Raw genomic sequence first — 20272 nt, 5'->3', positions numbered from 1 at the left:
TATACATTAAATATTAATTATATTTAAAATATTATATTAATATTTATCTATATTATCTTTACCGTGTCATTCAATTGTACGTTCAAATATTTGAATACGAATATTAATAAAAATGAATAATAATAGCTATATTTTGTCTTTTATAATAAAAATGACAAAAAATACTTCATCCGTCCTCCGTACTCTATAATATATTTTATTTTTGTTTGTCTCATGTATACTGCAATATTTTAAAAGATATGAAATAATTAATACATTTTATATCATCAAACCATTGAGAAAAAAGATATATATATTTTTCTATCTCATCAAATCATTTAACTTTTACTTTATTTTACCCACCTAAATTATCCTTATGGAAATTCAAATGTTGCTTCTTATATGGAACAATGGAATACTATACTTTTTTGCTATAAAAAAATAATAATAATAAGTATATTTCTTTAGCCGAGCTTCCCCAAATTTTACTATTTGGACTTTGCATTTTTCGAAAGAAAAAAAATACATTTTTTTTTTTTATGAAACATCCCATCAAACATTATTTTCACACCAAACTCAAATCAATTTTTTTTCCAAACTCATCAAAAGAAACACAATATTTTTATGATAATCCAAAAATAAAAATAAACCTAAATTTGAATGATAAAAATTTAAAATTTTTTACTTTGACCATAACTTAAAATCTAAACTTCATTGAAACACATACTTACCTGGTACTTTGAAAGTAGAAACTGAAGTTGACTGATATCCAAAGCGTATCAAATTATATTGGATATCCTATTTAACCTACCCGAATATCCAGAAGCCATACCTCAGATAATACGCCAAACCCGGTCTATGAGACGTTACTTCAACTATATACATACGATAATATATTCTCAAGATTTCTTCAATAGTCCTTTTTGACAAAATCATTAATAAATAAATAAATAAATTTGGATAACGCTAATCTAATCCTAGCCGGCCATATAACTGTGTAACGTGTCCAACTCAAATATATATATATATATATATATACATTAATTATTATAATAGTAGAATAAAAATATTCCCAATTAACATAAAGAAATAATAATATTTGTATTCGTGCTTATCACTTGTGACCAACTCCCAAATTCCAAAGTGACTTCAATGACTATACAATTCATTCTAAAACTAATCCAAACTAATATAATACTAATAATAATAATTCATGTTCAATTTCTATTTTATTTTATTTTTTTTTTCTAATATTTTATGATACCTAATGATTGAATACCATCTGAGGGTTGGGTTCCAATCCCACCTTTATTTATAACTCTATAAATGGAGTTTGTTATAATGTTACTCTATTTATTGACTAGCACTGTAATTTTACTCTATTTTTTAGTTGATTTTTTTTGTAATTTTGTTATTTTTTATGGTGTGTGTAATATTATTATTTTTTTATGAAAATAGTGTATTAATTTTTTTGTTTTGAAAATAATTATTTTATATATTTTTCATAAAGTTAGGTGATAATATAAAAATAATTTAAAATTGAAAGTAATTTATAAATATAAAAAATGAAATAAAATAATATATAAAAATATATATATTAGAACAAAAGTTAAAATATTTTTATTGTAAATACTGTGAAAAATAAAGTAATAATAGGACTGAAGAAGATGTAAAGAAAAAGTAAAAATTACTTTTGTTTATTTACCAAGATAAGGATTAAGGCAGCGCTGGCCTACAGTGACACACCGTACAGTTCCATCCATTGAGTGTGCAAATCCACAAAAGCGTCGAACCACCAAAAACTAAAAATGAAAACACGATTTACATAATAAAATGAAAACAAGGAAATACATCAAAGCGCAGAAGGGTTCAATCATTTTAGAATTCGCTGCCGGGAACCGCCTCGTGGCTGTGGCTGATGAAGAAGATCTCGTACACGGCGGCGGCGATGGCGGCGCCGATAAACGGCCCGAGCCAGTAGATCCATTGGTAGGTCCAGGAGAAGCTGATCAGAGCCGGCCCGAACGACACCGCCGGGTTCATCGACGCGCCGGTGAATGGACCGCCGGCCAGAATGTTCCCGCCGACGATTAATCCGATCGCCAGCGGCGCAATTATTCCGATCTCGCCCTTCTTCGGGTCGACGGCGGTGGCGTAGACGGTGTACACCAGCCCGAACGTCATCACGATTTCGAACACCAACGCGCTCCACACTGACACCCCCGACACTGTGAACGCCGGCGCGTTCTGCACACGCCCCACCACATAATTCAGTTATCAAATAAATTAATAAATAAATAACTAATTAATTAATTACCAGTCCGCCGGTGGTGAAGAGGAGGAGGAGGCAGGCGACGACGGAGCCGAGGAGCTGAGCGATGATGTAAAGAAGGCCGCGGAAGAGAGTAATATTTCCTCCGACGAAGAGGCCGAAAGTCACGGCGGGGTTGACGTGGCCGCCGGAGATGTTGGCGGCTACGGAGACGGCGACGAAGAGGGCGAGGCCGTAAGCCAGGGCCGCCGCGACGAGGCCGGCGGGGGATGTGGGGTCGCCGCCGGTGATCTTGTGGTAGGCCAAGCTGGATCCCGATCCGGCGAAGACGAAAATCAGGGTGCTGATGAACTCCGCCACCGCCGCCTTGACGGCGCCGGCCTGCCGGAACTCGTCGGCGTTGCCGATGGCGAGGCGGCGGAAGGGGACGTTGAAGTACTGGTTGGGGCCGGACATCGTCGGAGAGTTTGGATAATTATCAAAATTTGAAAAATGTGGCAAACAGTGGGACGATTGGGAGTGTTTATATCGAAGAGAATAAGGTAGGGTTTAGGGAGTGAAGGGGAGACTGGTTAGCCGGTTGCCGGTAAAGTCGTCCAATAATGAAGTTACAGGTGGCAGTACACGTCATATGATCTGTATGATGTGACTGGCTGGAGGAGCGGCCGTGATTATCTGGCGCCAATTATTTATGGTGGCTTTGGAGTGCTCTAGAAATGGCGACCCCAATAAACAAAAGTTTCGGAATTTTTGAATTTATTTTTAATAAATAATAAAAAATTGAGTATATAATATTTATATATCTACATATATATATATATATATTCTTTAAACTAAGAAATACTAACAGTATTTAAATGATACTTGTTTCTATTTTGTATGTAAGGATTTGTATTTTTATTTTTTGGTTTTAATTTGATTTAATATTATAAATATAAATAAGTATTAGTTTTAAAATATTTATTACATGAAGTGTAGTTACTTTTATAGAAAAAGAAACGCATACTTTGTTGTTACAGACAAAATTGAAAAAAAAAAAATATACATATATATACACACGCTTAGAATATTTATCTCATATAGTTCGTTTAGTGTAATTTATTCTATCAATTTAATTTATATATTATTAAATTTAATGGATGACCTATCTAAAATACTCCAAAATCAGTACCTATATCATAAAAAAATCATAATTATATAGTGTTTTATGAATATATATATATATATTTGATTTGATATTAAAAAATAATAATAACAAAAATTGTCTACAAATAATACAGAAATTTTGGTATTATCTCCGTAGAGAGAGCCCAAGTGAAATGAAATTTTAAATTCGTTCGTAATTATTTCATCCGCTATATAAAATATTACTTTCTCTGTCTCATATAGTGTGTCTGTTGCACGGTAGACACTGTATTTTAGAAATTGTGTAATTAGTAAATAATTAAGAATGTATTAGTGAAAATAATTATCATATAATATAAATAATTATAAATTAAAATTAAGATAACTAATTAGTTTAATTAAAATTTAAAAAAAATAAATTTAAAAGTTTAAAATGATATTAAAGTGTGTAATTATTTTTCAAAAAAAGAAAGTGACATAGATAGTAGGACGGACAGAAACGGCAACGTGAACATAGTAGGTGGGACAGAGGGAATAATATTTTTTATTTTCATATGTTTTATATAATTGTTATTTTTTTTAAAATATAATTATACACTTTATCATATTTTAAATTTCATAATTTTAAATTTTAAATTTTAAATTTAATTATTTAATCATATTAATTTTAATCTATAACTATTTTTATTATATTATAATTATTTTATTAATACACCTAATTATATACAAATTTTGTGAAACTAGGGAGCATTAATTATCGAATAGAAAGGAAATGATTCCTTTTGACCTAAACCACCACCTAAGCATCATGACTAAAATTAAACTATATTTCAAATATAAAATATGTGCTTTTGAATGATTGAGGCCAAAATGGCGGATTATTGAGAATATTTGATTTTTTTATTTTTTTATTTTTTTATCAAAACAAATTTTATATGATGTTTATTTATTAATATTTATTTTATTAGCATTTAAAAGCATATTCTTTTTGGGGTGGTTGGAACTACCGGTTTGCAAATTTAGTTTTAATAGCGTTGGTGTACTTTTACAAATAAAAATTAAGAGGTAATTAATTGGTTAATAATATTAATAGGTTTATTAAGTAGCAAATTGCGTGGTTAGGTAACACGTGGTGAATCATTAGAGCGAAATTATATGAGGTAAGAACCATGCATATATATTTTTTATTACTAAGGTTGAATTTTTTTATTTTATTATTATTATTTTTTTTTATGGATAATAAGGTTGAAATCCTCACATTTATGTGTTATTTCCTATTTTTATTTGAGGTTTGTTTAGTTTTGATTTGAAATTGAAATGGTAATTTGAATTTTTGATTGAAATAATGGCTTTGGTACTTTATAAAAAAAAAAAAAAAAAACTAATATATATTTATTAAAAATTATACATGATATAATAGTGTTATTTTGATTTGAATTATAAAAAAACCAAATTCTAAAAATTACAAATTTAGGATGTATTCACCACCCTACACTAAATTTTCTAGCAATACTGGATTAATATTATAAAATAATATAATACATACATCATATATATATATAGTAATACTGACATAATATCAAAAGTCAAAAGATCAAATATTTTTAAAAAAAATATTATACTGAAATTTAAAAAAATTGTAATATATAATTCATATTGTTTTTTTATAAAAACATGTTAATTCTTTAGCCTTACAAAAATCTCAATTAAACTAATATTTAAACACAAATTAAACTAAACGCATCCAAATTCTAATACTCACAACAAATGTGATGTTTTATTCTTTCTTACATAATTCACTGAGGGTGTGTTCGTTTGCAAGATTTTGCAAAATTCTTACTATTCATCTAATTTTTTCCCTCCAAAAACATCAAATCAAACACTTATTTTTCATTTTTTATATTATACTAAAAATTAATTTTACATTCAAAACATCACATCAACCCCTATTTATATCACATCATACAACTATTCAAATTCAAAATTTTTACTATTCAAATCCCAACTCAAAATCCAAACCCCCAAATAATTTTCAATGATACTTTATATTTTAATAGTCATTCAATTTTCATTCATAAATTACCGAACATATTTGTAGACACTAAAAATATATGTCTAAAATCAATTAGATATCATATATTTTGGGAGAAAATAAAATTCCAATAAAATAAATATATGGTATTTAATTATGCACATATATTATTTTTTGTATAATAAATATCAACCATTAATGCAAAATATGCTTAAAATGGAAGATATCGTACAAATATTACGTGCATAAATAGAGTCATAATAAATTTGGCAGCAAAATAAATTAATCTTGTCAATAAAGGAAATATATAAATTAATATCTTCCAAACAAGGCAATGATATGAAGATCTTGTTAATAAAGGAAGTATATAAATTAATATCTTCCAAAAAAGGCAATGATATAAAGATTTTGGCGAGAAATGAAGGTACACAATCAAATCCGTCAAGAATGGAAAACAACATCTGATGGAAAAAGAAAGATTATAAAATCTTTCCATACACGTGGCACCATCCGAAAATGAAGCCAAGACCACACATCCCCTATAAATAGGAGTCATGGTCAGTTTATTTGACACACCGAAGTTCATTTGAAGACTCGCGCAAGGGTATGTCTCTCTAGACTCTCTGCATGTTCTTCATTGTTCTTCGTGTAATTCGAAGCGTTCTTCGTCGAAAAGTCACCGATTTGGACAAATGATTCAATATTGGTTGACGAATCGATGAAGTTAACGTTCTTCGTCGTATGTCAAAGCCAAGGGAAGGTCTTCAAAGTTCCTCTTAAAGCTTCAAGATGTTCATCCGTTCTTCAACAAAGCATCAACTAGGCCCTCTTCGATCCAAAAAGTCAAAGGGACATGCTGCCAAAAGCGTTATGGAGCACTAAATCCACATCCTCAAAGATCAAAGCTGCGGATCGTTCCAAGAAAACACCAAATCCAAAGCCGATGATCAAATCGCCTACACGGAGACCAAAATCCTCAAAAAGCGGCAAAACCAAAGCAAAGGTCAAAGCTGCGGATCGTCCAAAGAAGACATCAAATCCAAAGCTGAGGATCAAATCGCCCACACGGAGACCGAAGCTCTCCAAAAGGTGGAAAAGGCAAATCAAAGATCAAAGCTGTGGATCGTCCAAAGAAGACATCAAATCCAAAGCTGAGGATCAAATCGCTCACACGAAGACCGAAGCTCTCCAAAAGGCGGAAAAGGCAAACCAAAGATCAAAGCCTCGGATCGTCTAAAAAAGACATCAAATCCAAGTCGACGATCAAATCGCCCGCACGGAGACCAAAGCCCTCCGAAATCGGCAAAGACAAATTAAAGATCAAAGCTGCAGATCGTCCAAAGAAGACATCAAATCCAAAGCTGAGGATCAAATCGCCTACAGGGAGACCGAAGCTCTCCAAAAGGTGGAAAAGGCAAACTAAAGATCAAAGTTGCGGATCGTCTAAAGAAGACATCAAATCCAAAGCCGACAATCGAATCGCCCACACGGAGACCGAAGCTCTCCAAAAGGCAGTAAAGCCAAAACAAATGTCAAAGTCGCGGATCGTCCAAAGAAAACAACAAATCCAAATACGATTATCAAATCGCCAACACGGAGACCGAAGCTCTCCAAAAGGCGGAAAAGGAAAACCAAAGATCAAAGTCGTGGATCGTCTAAAGAAGACAACAAATCCAAAGACGATGATCAAATCGCCAATACGGAGACCAAAGTCCTCCAAAAGCGACAAAACCAAAACAAATGTCAAAGTCGCGGATCGTCCAAAGATGATGATCAAATCGCCAACACGGAGACCAAAGTCCTCCAAAAGCGGCAAAGCCAAATCAAAGATCAAAGCCTCGGATCGTCTAAAAAAAAAGACATCAAATTCATAGCTGACGATCAAATCGCCCGCACGGAGACCAAAACCCTCCAAAAGCCGGCAAAGTCAAACTGAAGACCAAACCTCTTCGGATCAAAGAAGCCATCGAAAACCAAGTTGAAAAATAAATCGACCCGAAAGGAGAATCAAAGGACCCATTTAGAGAATAGGACCCACTTTAAATTCAAATCAAATATAATTTGTACAAATTTTGTGTTTATTAAAAATAACACAATTTTTTATCCACAATATTGTATATATCTTTTAGTATGATATTTTCTCTTATTTTACTTTATTTTTACAGTCAGATAAAATTGTATTGAAACTTTAAAAAATTATAGATATTTTCTTTAATTTTTTTAATATAATTAATACTACAATTTCTATGAAAATATATTAGTAATTTTTTCATCTTACAAAAATGTCAATTCAACTAATATTTAAACACAAGTTAAATCAAACATATCCAAAATCTAATACTCAATGGGTCAAGTGTACTTTGATTTTTTTAGGGTTTATTTTAAAATATAATAAGGATAAATTATATAACATTTCATGTATTTTAGTAAAATTACAAATAATACTTTGTATTTTATTTATTGGTGTTGGTGGTAAAAATTCAACAATAAAAAATAAAATTCGAAAATATACTTCGAACTTGAGTGAAGAGTGTCTGGGATCACGGATCCCTAGATATAGGGTACATAATATTGCTAAAGAAAAGAAAAAAGAAAGTTGAAAAACTAAAAATGATGATCCCCAATGAAAATTTCTCTAAAATTGATGTCGATTGAAGATGCTCATGCTTTCTCGCTAAGGCTGCTTATATACGTATCAAATTAAACCGTTCAAAACCGCTTCCACGTCGATTACCTTTGAACCTCCAGAAAAAATCGCTTCAACGTCGGTTACCTTTGAACTAACAAAAAACTGCCTTCACGTCAGTTACATTTGAATCGCCCAAAAATTTGAACTGTTAAAAAATTGCTTTCACTCCAGTTACCTTTGAATTGTAAAAAAAAGTGTTTCCATGTTGGTCACTTTTGAACTGTAAAAAAACTGCTTCACGTTGGTCACTTTTGAACCGTAAAAAAACTGCTTCCACGTCGGTTACAAACCGTTCAAAAACTACTTCTGCGTCGGTTACCGATCCGAACCGTCCGAAACTGCTTCCTTGTTGGTTATCTATCCAAACCGTCTAAAACTGCTTCCTCATCCGTTATCGATTCGAACCGTCCGAAAACTGCTTTTTTGTTAGTTACCGTTGTAAACAATCGCCCCAAGGTTCAAATTCGGATGAAGAAGCATTCAAAGGGCCAACCATACGATTGGTTGGGCCCAAAAACCATCTAATCCGAATGAATATGGCTAGCCACTTGACCATCACTGGGCTCATCCACTCATACTCATTTGTCCAAAATTGATATTTGACTGTAAATACAAAGTTAATTATACAAGTTTTATAAAAGTAATAATAAAATATATTTAATAATTTTTTAATTATAAACAAATAAATTATCAATATTTTATTTTATAATTTTTTAATAGATGATATGTTATCTGATTTGTAAAACAAATTATAAAATAAGAATTGATCAATTATTTATTTTTTATTTTATTAAAATAATTGTTTTTTTTTTTTTTATTTATTTGTATAACCTTGTATAATTGAATCTGTCTTTACAACAAAATATCACTTTTTAATGAAGAGAATATTTTGTATGTCTTTTAATTTAACACAAAATAATTTTAGAAAATAAATAAAATACGAATATGATTATTGCATTGCAACAATGCCATGATTCTACAAATAATGCTAAACGAATTGAGTCCGTAGCTAGACTTTTTGTATGAAGACAAGTATGAACTGAATAATACTATTGTTTTTCGTGTTTTTACCAAAATTCAAATCATATGTTTTTTTATTTAATATTTTACAATAACATTATATTTAATTTTAGTATAATTTAAAACATAATAAATAAGTATTTGATTCAATTTTTTTATATAATAATAGTAAAAAATTTACAAAAGAATTGAAAGTATTTAATGTAATACTCCCTCCCTCCGTCCCATAACAAAATATCCATTTTTTCATTTTAATATGTCCCATAACAAAGTATTCATTTCATTTTTTTTTAGTAAATATACTATCTACTTAACATTACAAATACTTTACAACTTACAATATGTTACACAAATGTCATTACCTTATATCAGACGTACTAATAAGGTTATTTTAGTCATTTCTATTTTATTTTTACTACATCAAAATATAATACTAATATTTCTAAAACTACGTTGCAAAAACTAAATGAATATTTAATTATGAAACGGAAGAAGTATTATATTTTTGTTAAAAAATTATATTTACTGTAATATCTTTTAATTATTATATTGTCAAAAATTCGAAAAAATCTCATATAAACAGAAGCACAAATTTGAACAGATACTCATTTATTATTGGTACAATTATTTATATAGTGTAATTTAATAAATTATTATAATAAATTATGCTATTATTTTATTATTTTTTATATGAATAATTTAGTTGGTATTTTGAAAATATAAATTATTATATATAATTAAAAAAATTTATAGTATGTATTTAAATATTTTTAGTATTGTATCCCAATAAAATATGCGATATATATTATTTTGTAGATAATGAAATTTATATAATATAAATATATAACATAAATATTATTATATTTATAATCATATAATATTACTAAGGATAAGGATAGTTTATTTTTTTTAATCTTTATTTCTACTATATTATAATATAATACTAATATTCTTAAAACTTCATGTAAAAAGTAAATAAATAATTATAAAAGAGATAATATAAAATTTTTATACAAAATTAAAAAGTCTAAATACTTATTATAAGAAATAAAAAATGTTATTACGAAAAATTAAATATCCAATTTAAAATAATACTAGTATTTATATTTTGACACACACCACACATTAAAAATTATTTCGTAAAAAAAGAAATGTTAACAAACTATCAATTTTTTCGTATTAGTTCGTTTCATAATAAAATATTATTTTTATCTTTTTTATAATTGTATTATATACTTAATATTACAGATACCCTTCTAATTTATAATATATTAGATAAATATCATTGTCATTATATTACACTGTACTAATAAAGTTAATACCAACATTTTTAAAATTTGTACAAAAACAAACGGATAACTAGTCGTGGATGGGTGGAAGGGCTTATTATTTTTTATAAAATAATTTGTTCAATTAAAATAAAACTAATACAAGCACCCGATTTTCACTTATACTGTTACCGTGGAATTAAAACCTCGCAATCCGTCCATCTATCCCACAATACAATACAATACAATACAAGCCACTCATCAGCTCCAATCCCTCTGTTCCAATCCTTGAAGTTGAAGATGCAGTCGGCCTTGGCGGCGCACACCCTCGTCTCCGCCGCCGCTCCGGCGGTCCACCGCTCCCTCTTTCCGCCCATCTCTACCTGCTCTGCTTCCCTTGATTCCTCACGCAATTCATCGATTCGGCTCAATTCCTGCTTCCATGGGGTCGCACTGAAAGCCACTGCTCCTTCATTCTTATCCGTCTCAGCCCCCACACCAAATCGCCTAACTATTGTAGCTGCAGCCAAAAAGGCCGTCGCCGTGCTCAAAGGCACATCGGACGTCGAAGGTGTTGTCACTCTAACGCAGGACGGCGACGGTGTGTTCCTTTCTTTTCTATTTCAAGTCTTCGAGGTCAGGAGAAATCCTGAATTTTTTTCGACGTTATAGAATTTAATCGTTAGTTTAGAGATGCGTGGTGAACTTCGTTTTAATTTGGATTCCTAGGGTTTCTGGCTCAGCGTAATGCTTTCATTTATGGATAAACTTCTGAGGTGTATTTGCAAATCGATTCATCTTCTTTACTTTGTCCGATATGTTTTCGTGTTCTAGGTCCGACCACAGTGAGTGTTCGAGTAACTGGACTTACTCCAGGGAAGCACGGCTTTCATCTGGTCAGAATTTCTGTAGAATTTGAAGATATGTGAATTAACCTCTGTTTAGTTAATTTCGTGAGCTAAAGCCTATAATTGGTTCTAAACTTTGTTTCTTTTGGGTAATTTGTAGCATGAGTTTGGTGACACTACAAATGGATGCATATCCACAGGTTTGGATTTAACTGCGTTTCAATGTTGGGTGAGTTGAATGCTGATTTGTTTTTGAACCTTTTGAAACCCTTACTTTGTTTCTTGTAGGACCACATTTTAATCCGAATGGTCTGACACATGGAGCTCCCGAGGATGAAGTTCGTCATGCGGGTGACCTGGGAAACATAGTTGCTAATGCTGATGGTAGTTCTTTGGACGCTTAAAAGAATTTCATCGTTACTTGCAATGTTTCTCCATTTTGATTTTAGTTAAAACTTGAAAGCATTGTGCATTTGACACAGGTGTGGCTGAAGCAACAATTGTCGACAGTCAGGTAATATTTTGTATGCTTATGTACCACTTGTGATCAAGTATTGCTTGTTTTGGCTATACACAGACTTGTTAGTTTCATTCGCCATTGATGATGTTAGGATCTTTGTAATAAAAAATTGTGCAGATACCATTAAGCGGTCCTAACTCTGTTGTTGGAAGAGCTTTTGTGGTTCATGAACTTGAAGATGATCTTGGAAAGGGTAAAGATATACATTCTTTTGTTGTTTTAGTTCTTATCAACGACACCTGTTGCTTAGTCTTGCTCATATTGGATCTACATGTTTGACAATGTAGGTGGTCATGAGCTCAGTCTTAGCACTGGAAATGCAGGGGGCCGTTTGGCTTGTGGTATGCAATTTATATTACGCACTGCAACATTTTCCCCCCTTTATTTATCCTTTGAAAATTATGTTCTATGCTCTGTAATTCTTAATGCATTGATCTTGTATTTGCTGGAATCAGTTTCGCACATGTTATTTTTGTGGAAAATTTTGTATCCTTTCAACTTCAAGTTTAGCCAGACATTCACTATTTCCCTTCTAGAACTGAAATGGGATATTTTAAGTTTATTGTTCCAATCTTGATTCTCTCTAGGCTCTAGTGAACAAAAGATTTATTGAGAGAAGAAATTGTTGATTGTTGACGATTCTTACAGCTCTAGTGAACCTAAACAAAAGCTACTTGTTCGATAGCATTAAACACCGCTAAACATATATCTATGATTATTGAATTCTTATATGCACAATAGTGACCATCACCACACCTATCACCTATCTTATGATAGCTTGTTGCTCCTTTCACTATCTGTTTCATCTTATTATTTCATTATTGGGTTTTCATGTAGAATGAACTTTCCTCTAAATAAGATAGCAGCACTCTTGGAATGATCATACATGCAATAAAATCGAGTGTCAAGAATCATAACAGGTTATTGATGTTAGGATTAGGTTCCCTAGTTTTGAGATTTATAATCATTATAAAAGTAAAGTTTCTATTATTCAATTGAAATGGCAAAATGTTTTCTCACTCCTCACATAAAGAATGTTTTCTGAACTTTAAAACCTTTTCAATAAATGCTAACATCTGGCCGCTAGCTTGTGTAACTTATAACGACGGGCACATCTTTTGCCCTCTTATTCAATCACGGGATTAGCTTTTCCTAACACTGCTAGAATCTCCTTTGTATTTGCAGGTGTCGTTGGTCTGACTCCTCTCTAGATCTCTTGTCTTTCAACGAGAAGTCATCCGAATGCTGTATGCATCCTTGCGATGTTTTTGTTTTTCGAATGGTTCATATATATAGAGAGAGGGATGTGATGGCAAATGGATGCTGTTGTGTTCAAGATTGTTGTAGAAAATAAACAGTCTGTTTGACATTAACCGCACTGTAATTTGGTGATGATTCATTCAACACGGAAACTATCTTTCGTGCCAGTGTGTTGTTTTTGAGCTTCACCGTTGTTATTGAAGGAACGAATATCCGTCCGTTTAGCTTAGTTTAGTTTAGTTGTGGGAACTTTCTCTCTTTATAAGGGTGAAAGGCTACACCACACCACGTAACATCAATTGGTTTTTTAAATTGAAACTTTGGAAATTTTACGAATATGGTATCATATCTATGATATTTGTATTGGGTATTCGTCCTGTTTAGGATTTTGAGATGGTATATCATCTCGGAATCCGACGTGGTGTATGATATGTATCAACATGGCACTATTTGGATAGTCAGCAGCTGGCTGACCGAACAAATTAGGTCGTGTTCAAAATTTACATTTTTGGCGAGGAAGATCGTGAAATCAGCTGTCTAATACACACTTAAATTGCTTATCAGCTGGCAGATGGCCTCGCAGAATGGAACCTATGACCATCCATTGTGTATTAATGGCCAATAATTAACCGTGACAATACTCCGTGAGGTATCTGAAACGGTTAAGGTCGATAGGTACCAACGAACTCTAGTTCATAAGCTTTGCCGATATCGCTTTGGGCAACTTCTATGAAGCAAAAATACTTCCGAAAAAATTAATTTAAACTTTTTTTATATAATATGCAAATAATTTTAAAATAATTATATTATACTACTATTACAATGCATCATATTATTAAAATGCTATTATTAACAAAAGGGACAAAAATGCTATTATTACAATGTATCATATTATTACAAAATACTAGTAATAATTTACAATGCATTTTATTGTGCTACTGTTCCAATGCATCATATTATTACAAAATACTAGTAATAACAAAAAGCATCGTATAATTACAATGCTATATAATAATATTACAAGAATATATTACAGTGAAATAAATTTTAACTTTAGCTATAAAATATAGGGCAGAGGGACATAACATATTCATTGTTTTCTTACAACTGTAATCTCGATATAATATTATTAATTTTTTATGGCTGCAAAATCTTGTCTTATTTTTTCTCCTTGTCTTGTTTTGTGGTATGCCTTCTTCTACTTCTTCGCTGCATATATATTTTTTTCTTCACATTAACACATATAATTAGGAAGTATTTTAATGTTATATATATATATATGTATATTAAACGTAATAATTTGAATAATAAAAAGTATTTCGTTACGTATATAATATGTCCCGTAAGAAAATAATGCAATTGTTTGTTTGTTTGGCAGGAGAAATGACGACGATGAAAATGAGTGTAGCCGTGTGCTGGAAGCGGAGCGAGCTTTACAAGGGAGAATGTGTCCCGGCGCCATGCGACGCGGCTTGTAAGAAAGATAGGTGGGAAGAAGGACATTGTGTTACCGACAGGGGATTTCCTCACCCGCCTTGCTATTGTTATAATTATAAGAGGTGTTAAGTAATAACAATCCCGACTATACGTGTGGAATATGCCTTTAATTGAATTTTCGCAATAAGGATTTCATTTTGTCAAGTTATGTCTATTCGATTGTAATAAAATTTGATAGTCAATTATTTATTTAAATATGTAAATCTTTATATAATATCTTTATTATAAATACTAGTGTTATTTTGTAGTAAAAAGCAGAATCTAATGTGCTACCAATAATATAATCCCTCTCCCAAATCAATGCATCAGTTTAATTTTGTACCTATATTTTTAAAATATTAATATGTAATAGAATAGATGTGTGAATGAACAATTCTATTATCGAGTGACTTAAAATAAGTGATGAAATTGTTATAATTGTTGGGATGGAAATGAGTGCACCTCCAATAAATCCTCGTACACAAATCCAAATGGGCCAACCTCCCGAAGCGTAGTTATATCACAGTTATGACATCCACTTGTCGATGAAGTAAATGAAAGTATTTCAAAGCAATAAATGAGATGCTATTTGTTTACCCGGTTCGGATATAAACCATCCTACATCCGGGGGATACCAATCCAGGAGGTGTTCATTAATCAGTGCTGATTAATAACAAAACACTCAAACCTCCACCAACCCACGCTACGAATTAATTACCCTTCAAGGTTCAGTTGTTACAAACTCGTACTAACAACCGTCATAGCTGGGCTGCACAGAGTTCGAATGCTCCCCTGATCAGAACTCCAGTCTTCCTTTGATCTCCAAGCTTCTCCAACAGAAATACAATGAAAATCACTTACTTAATGCATGGAGGTGGAAGGGAAGTTGTTGAGAGGATAACCACAATAATTATCTTACTACCCAATCTCTCTAAGATCACTCTCACCACTTCCCAAAACTCTAATACAACGAAACATACAACCACAGCAGCCATGAAATGACATGCATTAAATTCCCTTTGTTCTAACCAAGGAATGATGTTGTATCAAATCAGTTCTGATCACAAGAAGACAAATTCGAAATGTCCAATTTGTCTTTGAGCAGCCACCAACGAGAGGGGACACAAGGGCTGCATGATTGGACTTAATCAGCAGATCCAGAGTTGCTGTTTTTGAAAGCCAACGACCACAGAAGCAAAAAGTGTTTTTGTCACTATGCCAAAAATAGATGTAGAGGAATTGAGATTATCTTAACAATCTCCCCCTTTTTGGCATATGTGACCACACACACAATGCAGGAGATAATCTCCCACACATGTAGATTAACCCAAATTAAGAGCAAGTTAAGGTTAGGTTTACATGCCATCAATCCAGAGAAGGCTACATGCAGCCTTTACAGAAATTAAAGTCCAAGAACAGCAAAACAAGAGTCTAAAACAGCAACAGGCAGAAGTTAAGAAGTCATGACACAGTGATGCTACAAACACAGTTCAAACAGAGCTCCCCCTTTCTTGATGATCCGATGATCCCATTCCTTCCAGTAATGCAGCAGCAATCCCCCCTCTCTCCTGCATCTCTCCCCCGTGCGTGGACAGATGCCAAAAAAGGCTGGGATGCTTATAGGAAGTCAGGGAGTTCCTCCTCCTCATCCGGACCGGAGGCAAACCGAGGATGAAGATGTAGAGCACGAATGATTTTCTTCCTATGTTCAGCTAAGGTGGAGTGAATAGAAGCTTGTCCCTGCAAAACTTCAAGAAGTATCCTTCGGGCTTCCAAGAGCTGACCGGACGGATCGGCTGGGAGAGGTTCCTTAAAGTCGTTGAAAAGCTTGTGCAAGTTCGACCGAGGCTTGAAAAATGTTGTTTGAATGGAATCTTCAGTGGGATCAGGAAGGATCCCATTCTGCTTCAGTAACAGTGTAATGAGGGCCGGATATGGGAGGTTCGTTTTGTCAAATGACTTGCCGCGGGCATACTTCATCATTCTGGAGATGACAACAAAGCCGAAATTGATGTCAGCACAAAGTTTGTCAATGCAGAGAAGTAACTTACCCATCTCATATCCAATGTTAGTCCCATTACTGGTGGGAAAAACATTCATTGCACAAAATCGAAACAGACACTGATATTTCATAGTCAGTTCAGTTGCACCCAGGCCAGCTCGTCCAAAGTCATCTGATTTCCATGCAGATAGTCGAAGTGCCACTTCTCTTCGGGATTCTTTGATCAAGGTAGACGGATACACTTCAGGATTATCAGACGGAAGATGTAGTAACTTGTTGATTACTTGAGGACTGAGTTCAATCATCTTTCCCCGTACATAAGCCCTGTGAAACCAAGGACTTTCCTCTTCCAGTACGTCTCGTGTGAGATTGGCATAGAACTCCCGGACAAGCTTCGGGCAATAGGATTTGAGACAAACTGCCCAACGTCGCAATCCTTTCATCCTCAAGAAAGCGAGGAACCCAACATCTTTGTGAAGGGGGTCGGTAAAACGGGCCTCAGGAACAAATTTCCGATTGGCTAAGATATCGTATTCGAACAACTCTGCTCCATCGTCGAAATGTGTAACGTCCATTGCTTGTTCAGCCGAGACTGGGGGAAGTGTAGCTTTCCTTTTTCGAGATTTTGACTTCTTTTGCTTCAGTTTCATCTTGGCAATCACTACCTTCTTTCTTTTCTTTGAAGGACCAGAGAAGTCATCAGAAATCTTCCTTTTCTTCTTTTGTTTTCCAGAGTGGCGTTTTCTCAGAGTGGCAAGAGGGGCATTGTCCGAGTCGTCAGACTTGGTTTCTGGTTCAACCGGTGCAGGCATCACCACAGTATTTTCATGCTCCATTCGTTCAGAAAAAAGTTTGTCAACAGTTCTATCTATGATTGTGTTGAGACTTTCATCAGAAAGAGACAAAGAGAGTTCAGCAGTTGCACCTTCATGAGTAACCGCTCGTTCCTCAGGATGAAGGGGTGAAGTACCCTTTTCGATCCTCTGATGTTCAGATTCAGGGGCTCCCTCGGAGTGTATCATGGTGTCTTCCGCAACATTTCTAGGATCAGCTTCACCAACCTCTTGTTCCTTCCTATCGTCCTCTTTTTCAGCATGATCAGTCGCTTGATCTCCAGGAATATCATCCTCAGGACTATCATTTTGAGTTTCATCAAGGGTTTTCTGCACAAGTTCCTCAGCATCAGCAATGTGATCCCTAGGAGAGGGCGGAGTCACACTGTCAGTGACCACAGCCTGAACTTCCTCGCTTGCTTCAGGTTGAGTTGGAATCTCACTAACTGGTTCGCTGGGAGGTGGAGAAGAACTGATTCGTCCACCACGGCGCCCACGACCTCTGTTTCTTCCACGACCACGTCCTCGAGCAACTGTACTTCCTGACCCTGTTTCCTTTCCGAAGCGAGTTCGCACCATTGTTCTCTCCAAGAGAAAATTGTAGGAAGAAGAGTAAGGATAACCCTCACCACTGTACTCAGCGAAGTATGAAATCACGTGAAATGAGGAAGACGAGTGACCTGTTCGAGTTATGTATTCAATGTCCTCTGAAACACCACTTCCTATAAGGCTGTGATGACAGCCAGAGCAGCGACGCAGAGCCGTCAAATCACCCCTTTTTGGGTTTTAAAATTAAAACCCTTCTCCAAATATCGATAATATCCTTGGTTCAGATATTCACTTTTCACAAAATGATCCTTCTTCTTTTTGATATTTTCAGAAGACTATTTTTAATCTCCAATTTTCTCCCAAACAAAATGGAGATGTTTATTTATTTATTTAAGCATGCATCATCAAGGAGGACCTGAGCACATACCCAAATCCCTTCGGAGCTTTTCGAATCGATCAGCATCTAGAGCCTTTGTGAGAATATCAGCTTTTTGATCATTTGTTCCAATGTGCTTTAAATCACATACTCCATTTTCCACCAAGTCTCGTATGAAATGATACCGTATGTCGATGTGCTTTGTTCTTCCATGTTGAACGGGATTCTTGGAGATATTGATGGCGCTAGTATTGTCACAAAACAGGGTGAATGAGTCTTGAGCAATACCATAATCATGCAGCATTTGTCGAATCCACAACAACTGAGCACAGCAACTTCCAGCAGCTATATATTCAGCTTCGGCAGTCGATAAGGCAATGGAATTTTGCTTCTTCGAACTCCAGCTAACAATGTTATCTCCAATATAAAAGCATCCACCAGTTGTGCTCTTCCTGTCATCACAACAGCCAGCCCAATCTGAATCTGTGAATCCGATGAGATCAAGACCAGACCTGTTGGAGTACCACAATCCTAGTTCTGTCGTTCCTTTGACATATCTGAGAATTCTCTTTGCTGCCTTAAGATGTGATTCCTTAGGAGCAGATTGAAATCTTGCACATACACCAACACTGAAGGAGATGTCTGGACGACTTGCAGTCAGGTAGAGAAGGCTTCCAATTATGCTTCTATAGAGTTTCTGATCAACTGTTTTTCCACCATCATCTTTCGACAACTTTTCTTGTTGTCCCAAAGGAGTTCTGACTCCTTTTGAATCTCGAAGTCCAAACTTCTCCACCATGTTCTGAGCATACTTGGTTTGACTCAGAAAGATACCATCTGCATGTTGTTTAACCTGCAATCCGAGAAAGTAATTAAGCTGACCGATCATGCTCATTTCAAATTCGGCTTCCATGAATTTCACAAATTCATTCTTCAAGGATTCTGCAGTCGACCCAAACACAATATCATCAACATACACCTGTGCAATCATCAAATCTTTTCCCTTCAACTTGATAAACATTGTCTTATCAGTTGATCCTCGAACATATTCTTTCTCCAGCAGATAATTTGACAATCTTTCATACCATGCTCTAGGTGCTTGCTTTAATCCACACAAGGCTTTTCGTAACCTGTAGACATGGTCTGGATGGAAAGGATCCACAAATCCTTTTGGTTGTTCTACATAGATCTCTTTTTTAATCCATCCATTCAAAAATGCTGTCTTGACGTCCATCTGGTAGAGAGTAAAACCCAAGGAACATGCAACAGACACCAGCAATCTCACTGCTTCAATGCGGGCAACAGGAGCGAATGTTTCATCATAATCAACCCCTTCAATTTGTGTGTACCCTTGTGCAACTAATCTCGCCTTATTTCTGGTAACATTCCCTTTTTCATCAGATTTGTTCTTGAAGATCCACTTAGTTCCAATGACATTCACATCAGTTGGTCTTCCAACCAGATACCATACTCGGTTTCTTGTGAACTGATTCAACTCATCCTGCATTGCATTGATCCAGTATTCATCCTTGAGGGCCTCGTCTACTGTCTTTGGCTCAACTGTAGAAATAAAACAGTTCATCCCAGACAAATTCTTGAAATCAATCTGTTTCCCTCGAGTCAGTCGACCACCCATTGGATCACCAATAACTGCGTCAATTGGATGATTGTGTGAAACTCTTGAACCATGTCTCCTCACTTCAGCATCTGATTCAGTTTCAGCAGGTTGTTGATTGGTTGTTGTTACATCCGTTGAGCATTCAGGTTCTGACCAATCGAATCTTACAGAACTCTCTGCAGGAATGTTGTCACCAGTCTGTGGCAGAACATCTTGGGACTGAGGAATGACTTGAACCTCTGAAGGATTCTGAGTCACCTTAACATCTGGTACAGTTTCATCATCATCATCATTTGAGTGAATAGATTTCTTCTCTGAGATGGTATCATCGAATATCACATTCATGGATTCCATCACTTTCTTGGTACGGTTGTTGAATACTCTGTAAGCTCTCGAGTTCAGTGA

At 34.2% G+C, this 20272-nt stretch overlaps 3 protein-coding genes across 3 annotated transcripts; 1 reads left to right on the top strand and 2 right to left on the bottom strand.

Moving 5' to 3' along the window:
* Positions 1-1649: 1649 nt before the first annotated feature.
* On the bottom strand, positions 1650-2763 carry LOC127244352 (probable aquaporin TIP1-1). Its single transcript, XM_051264841.1, has 2 exons — positions 2297-2763; positions 1650-2226 (listed from the first exon to the last, which is right to left on the bottom strand). The coding sequence occupies exons 1-2, from the start codon at positions 2705-2707 to the stop codon at positions 1858-1860; spliced, it is 780 nt and encodes a 259-aa protein (XP_051120798.1). The 5' UTR covers positions 2708-2763; the 3' UTR covers positions 1650-1857.
* A 7845-nt stretch (positions 2764-10608) lies between these two features.
* Positions 10609-13242, top strand: LOC127244308 (superoxide dismutase [Cu-Zn], chloroplastic). The gene is made up of 8 exons (XM_051264782.1): positions 10609-10986; positions 11220-11281; positions 11394-11433; positions 11522-11617; positions 11716-11747; positions 11871-11946; positions 12041-12094; positions 12939-13242. Exons 1-8 carry the CDS (start codon positions 10686-10688, stop codon positions 12962-12964), a joined length of 687 nt encoding a protein of 228 aa, XP_051120739.1. The 5' UTR covers positions 10609-10685; the 3' UTR covers positions 12965-13242.
* A 2864-nt stretch (positions 13243-16106) lies between these two features.
* Positions 16107-17903, bottom strand: LOC127244423 (uncharacterized). The gene has a single exon (XM_051264957.1). It carries the CDS (start codon positions 17901-17903, stop codon positions 16107-16109), a length of 1797 nt encoding a protein of 598 aa, XP_051120914.1.
* Between the last annotated feature and the right edge of the window lie 2369 nt (positions 17904-20272).

This window comes from Andrographis paniculata, unplaced genomic scaffold (assembly GCF_009805555.1).
Source record: "Andrographis paniculata isolate CXL003 unplaced genomic scaffold, ASM980555v1 Contig9END, whole genome shotgun sequence".
NCBI lineage: Eukaryota > Viridiplantae > Streptophyta > Magnoliopsida > Lamiales > Acanthaceae > Andrographis > Andrographis paniculata.
The sequence above is the reverse complement of the archived record's forward strand: the minus strand, read 5'-3'. Positions and strand labels throughout refer to the sequence as shown.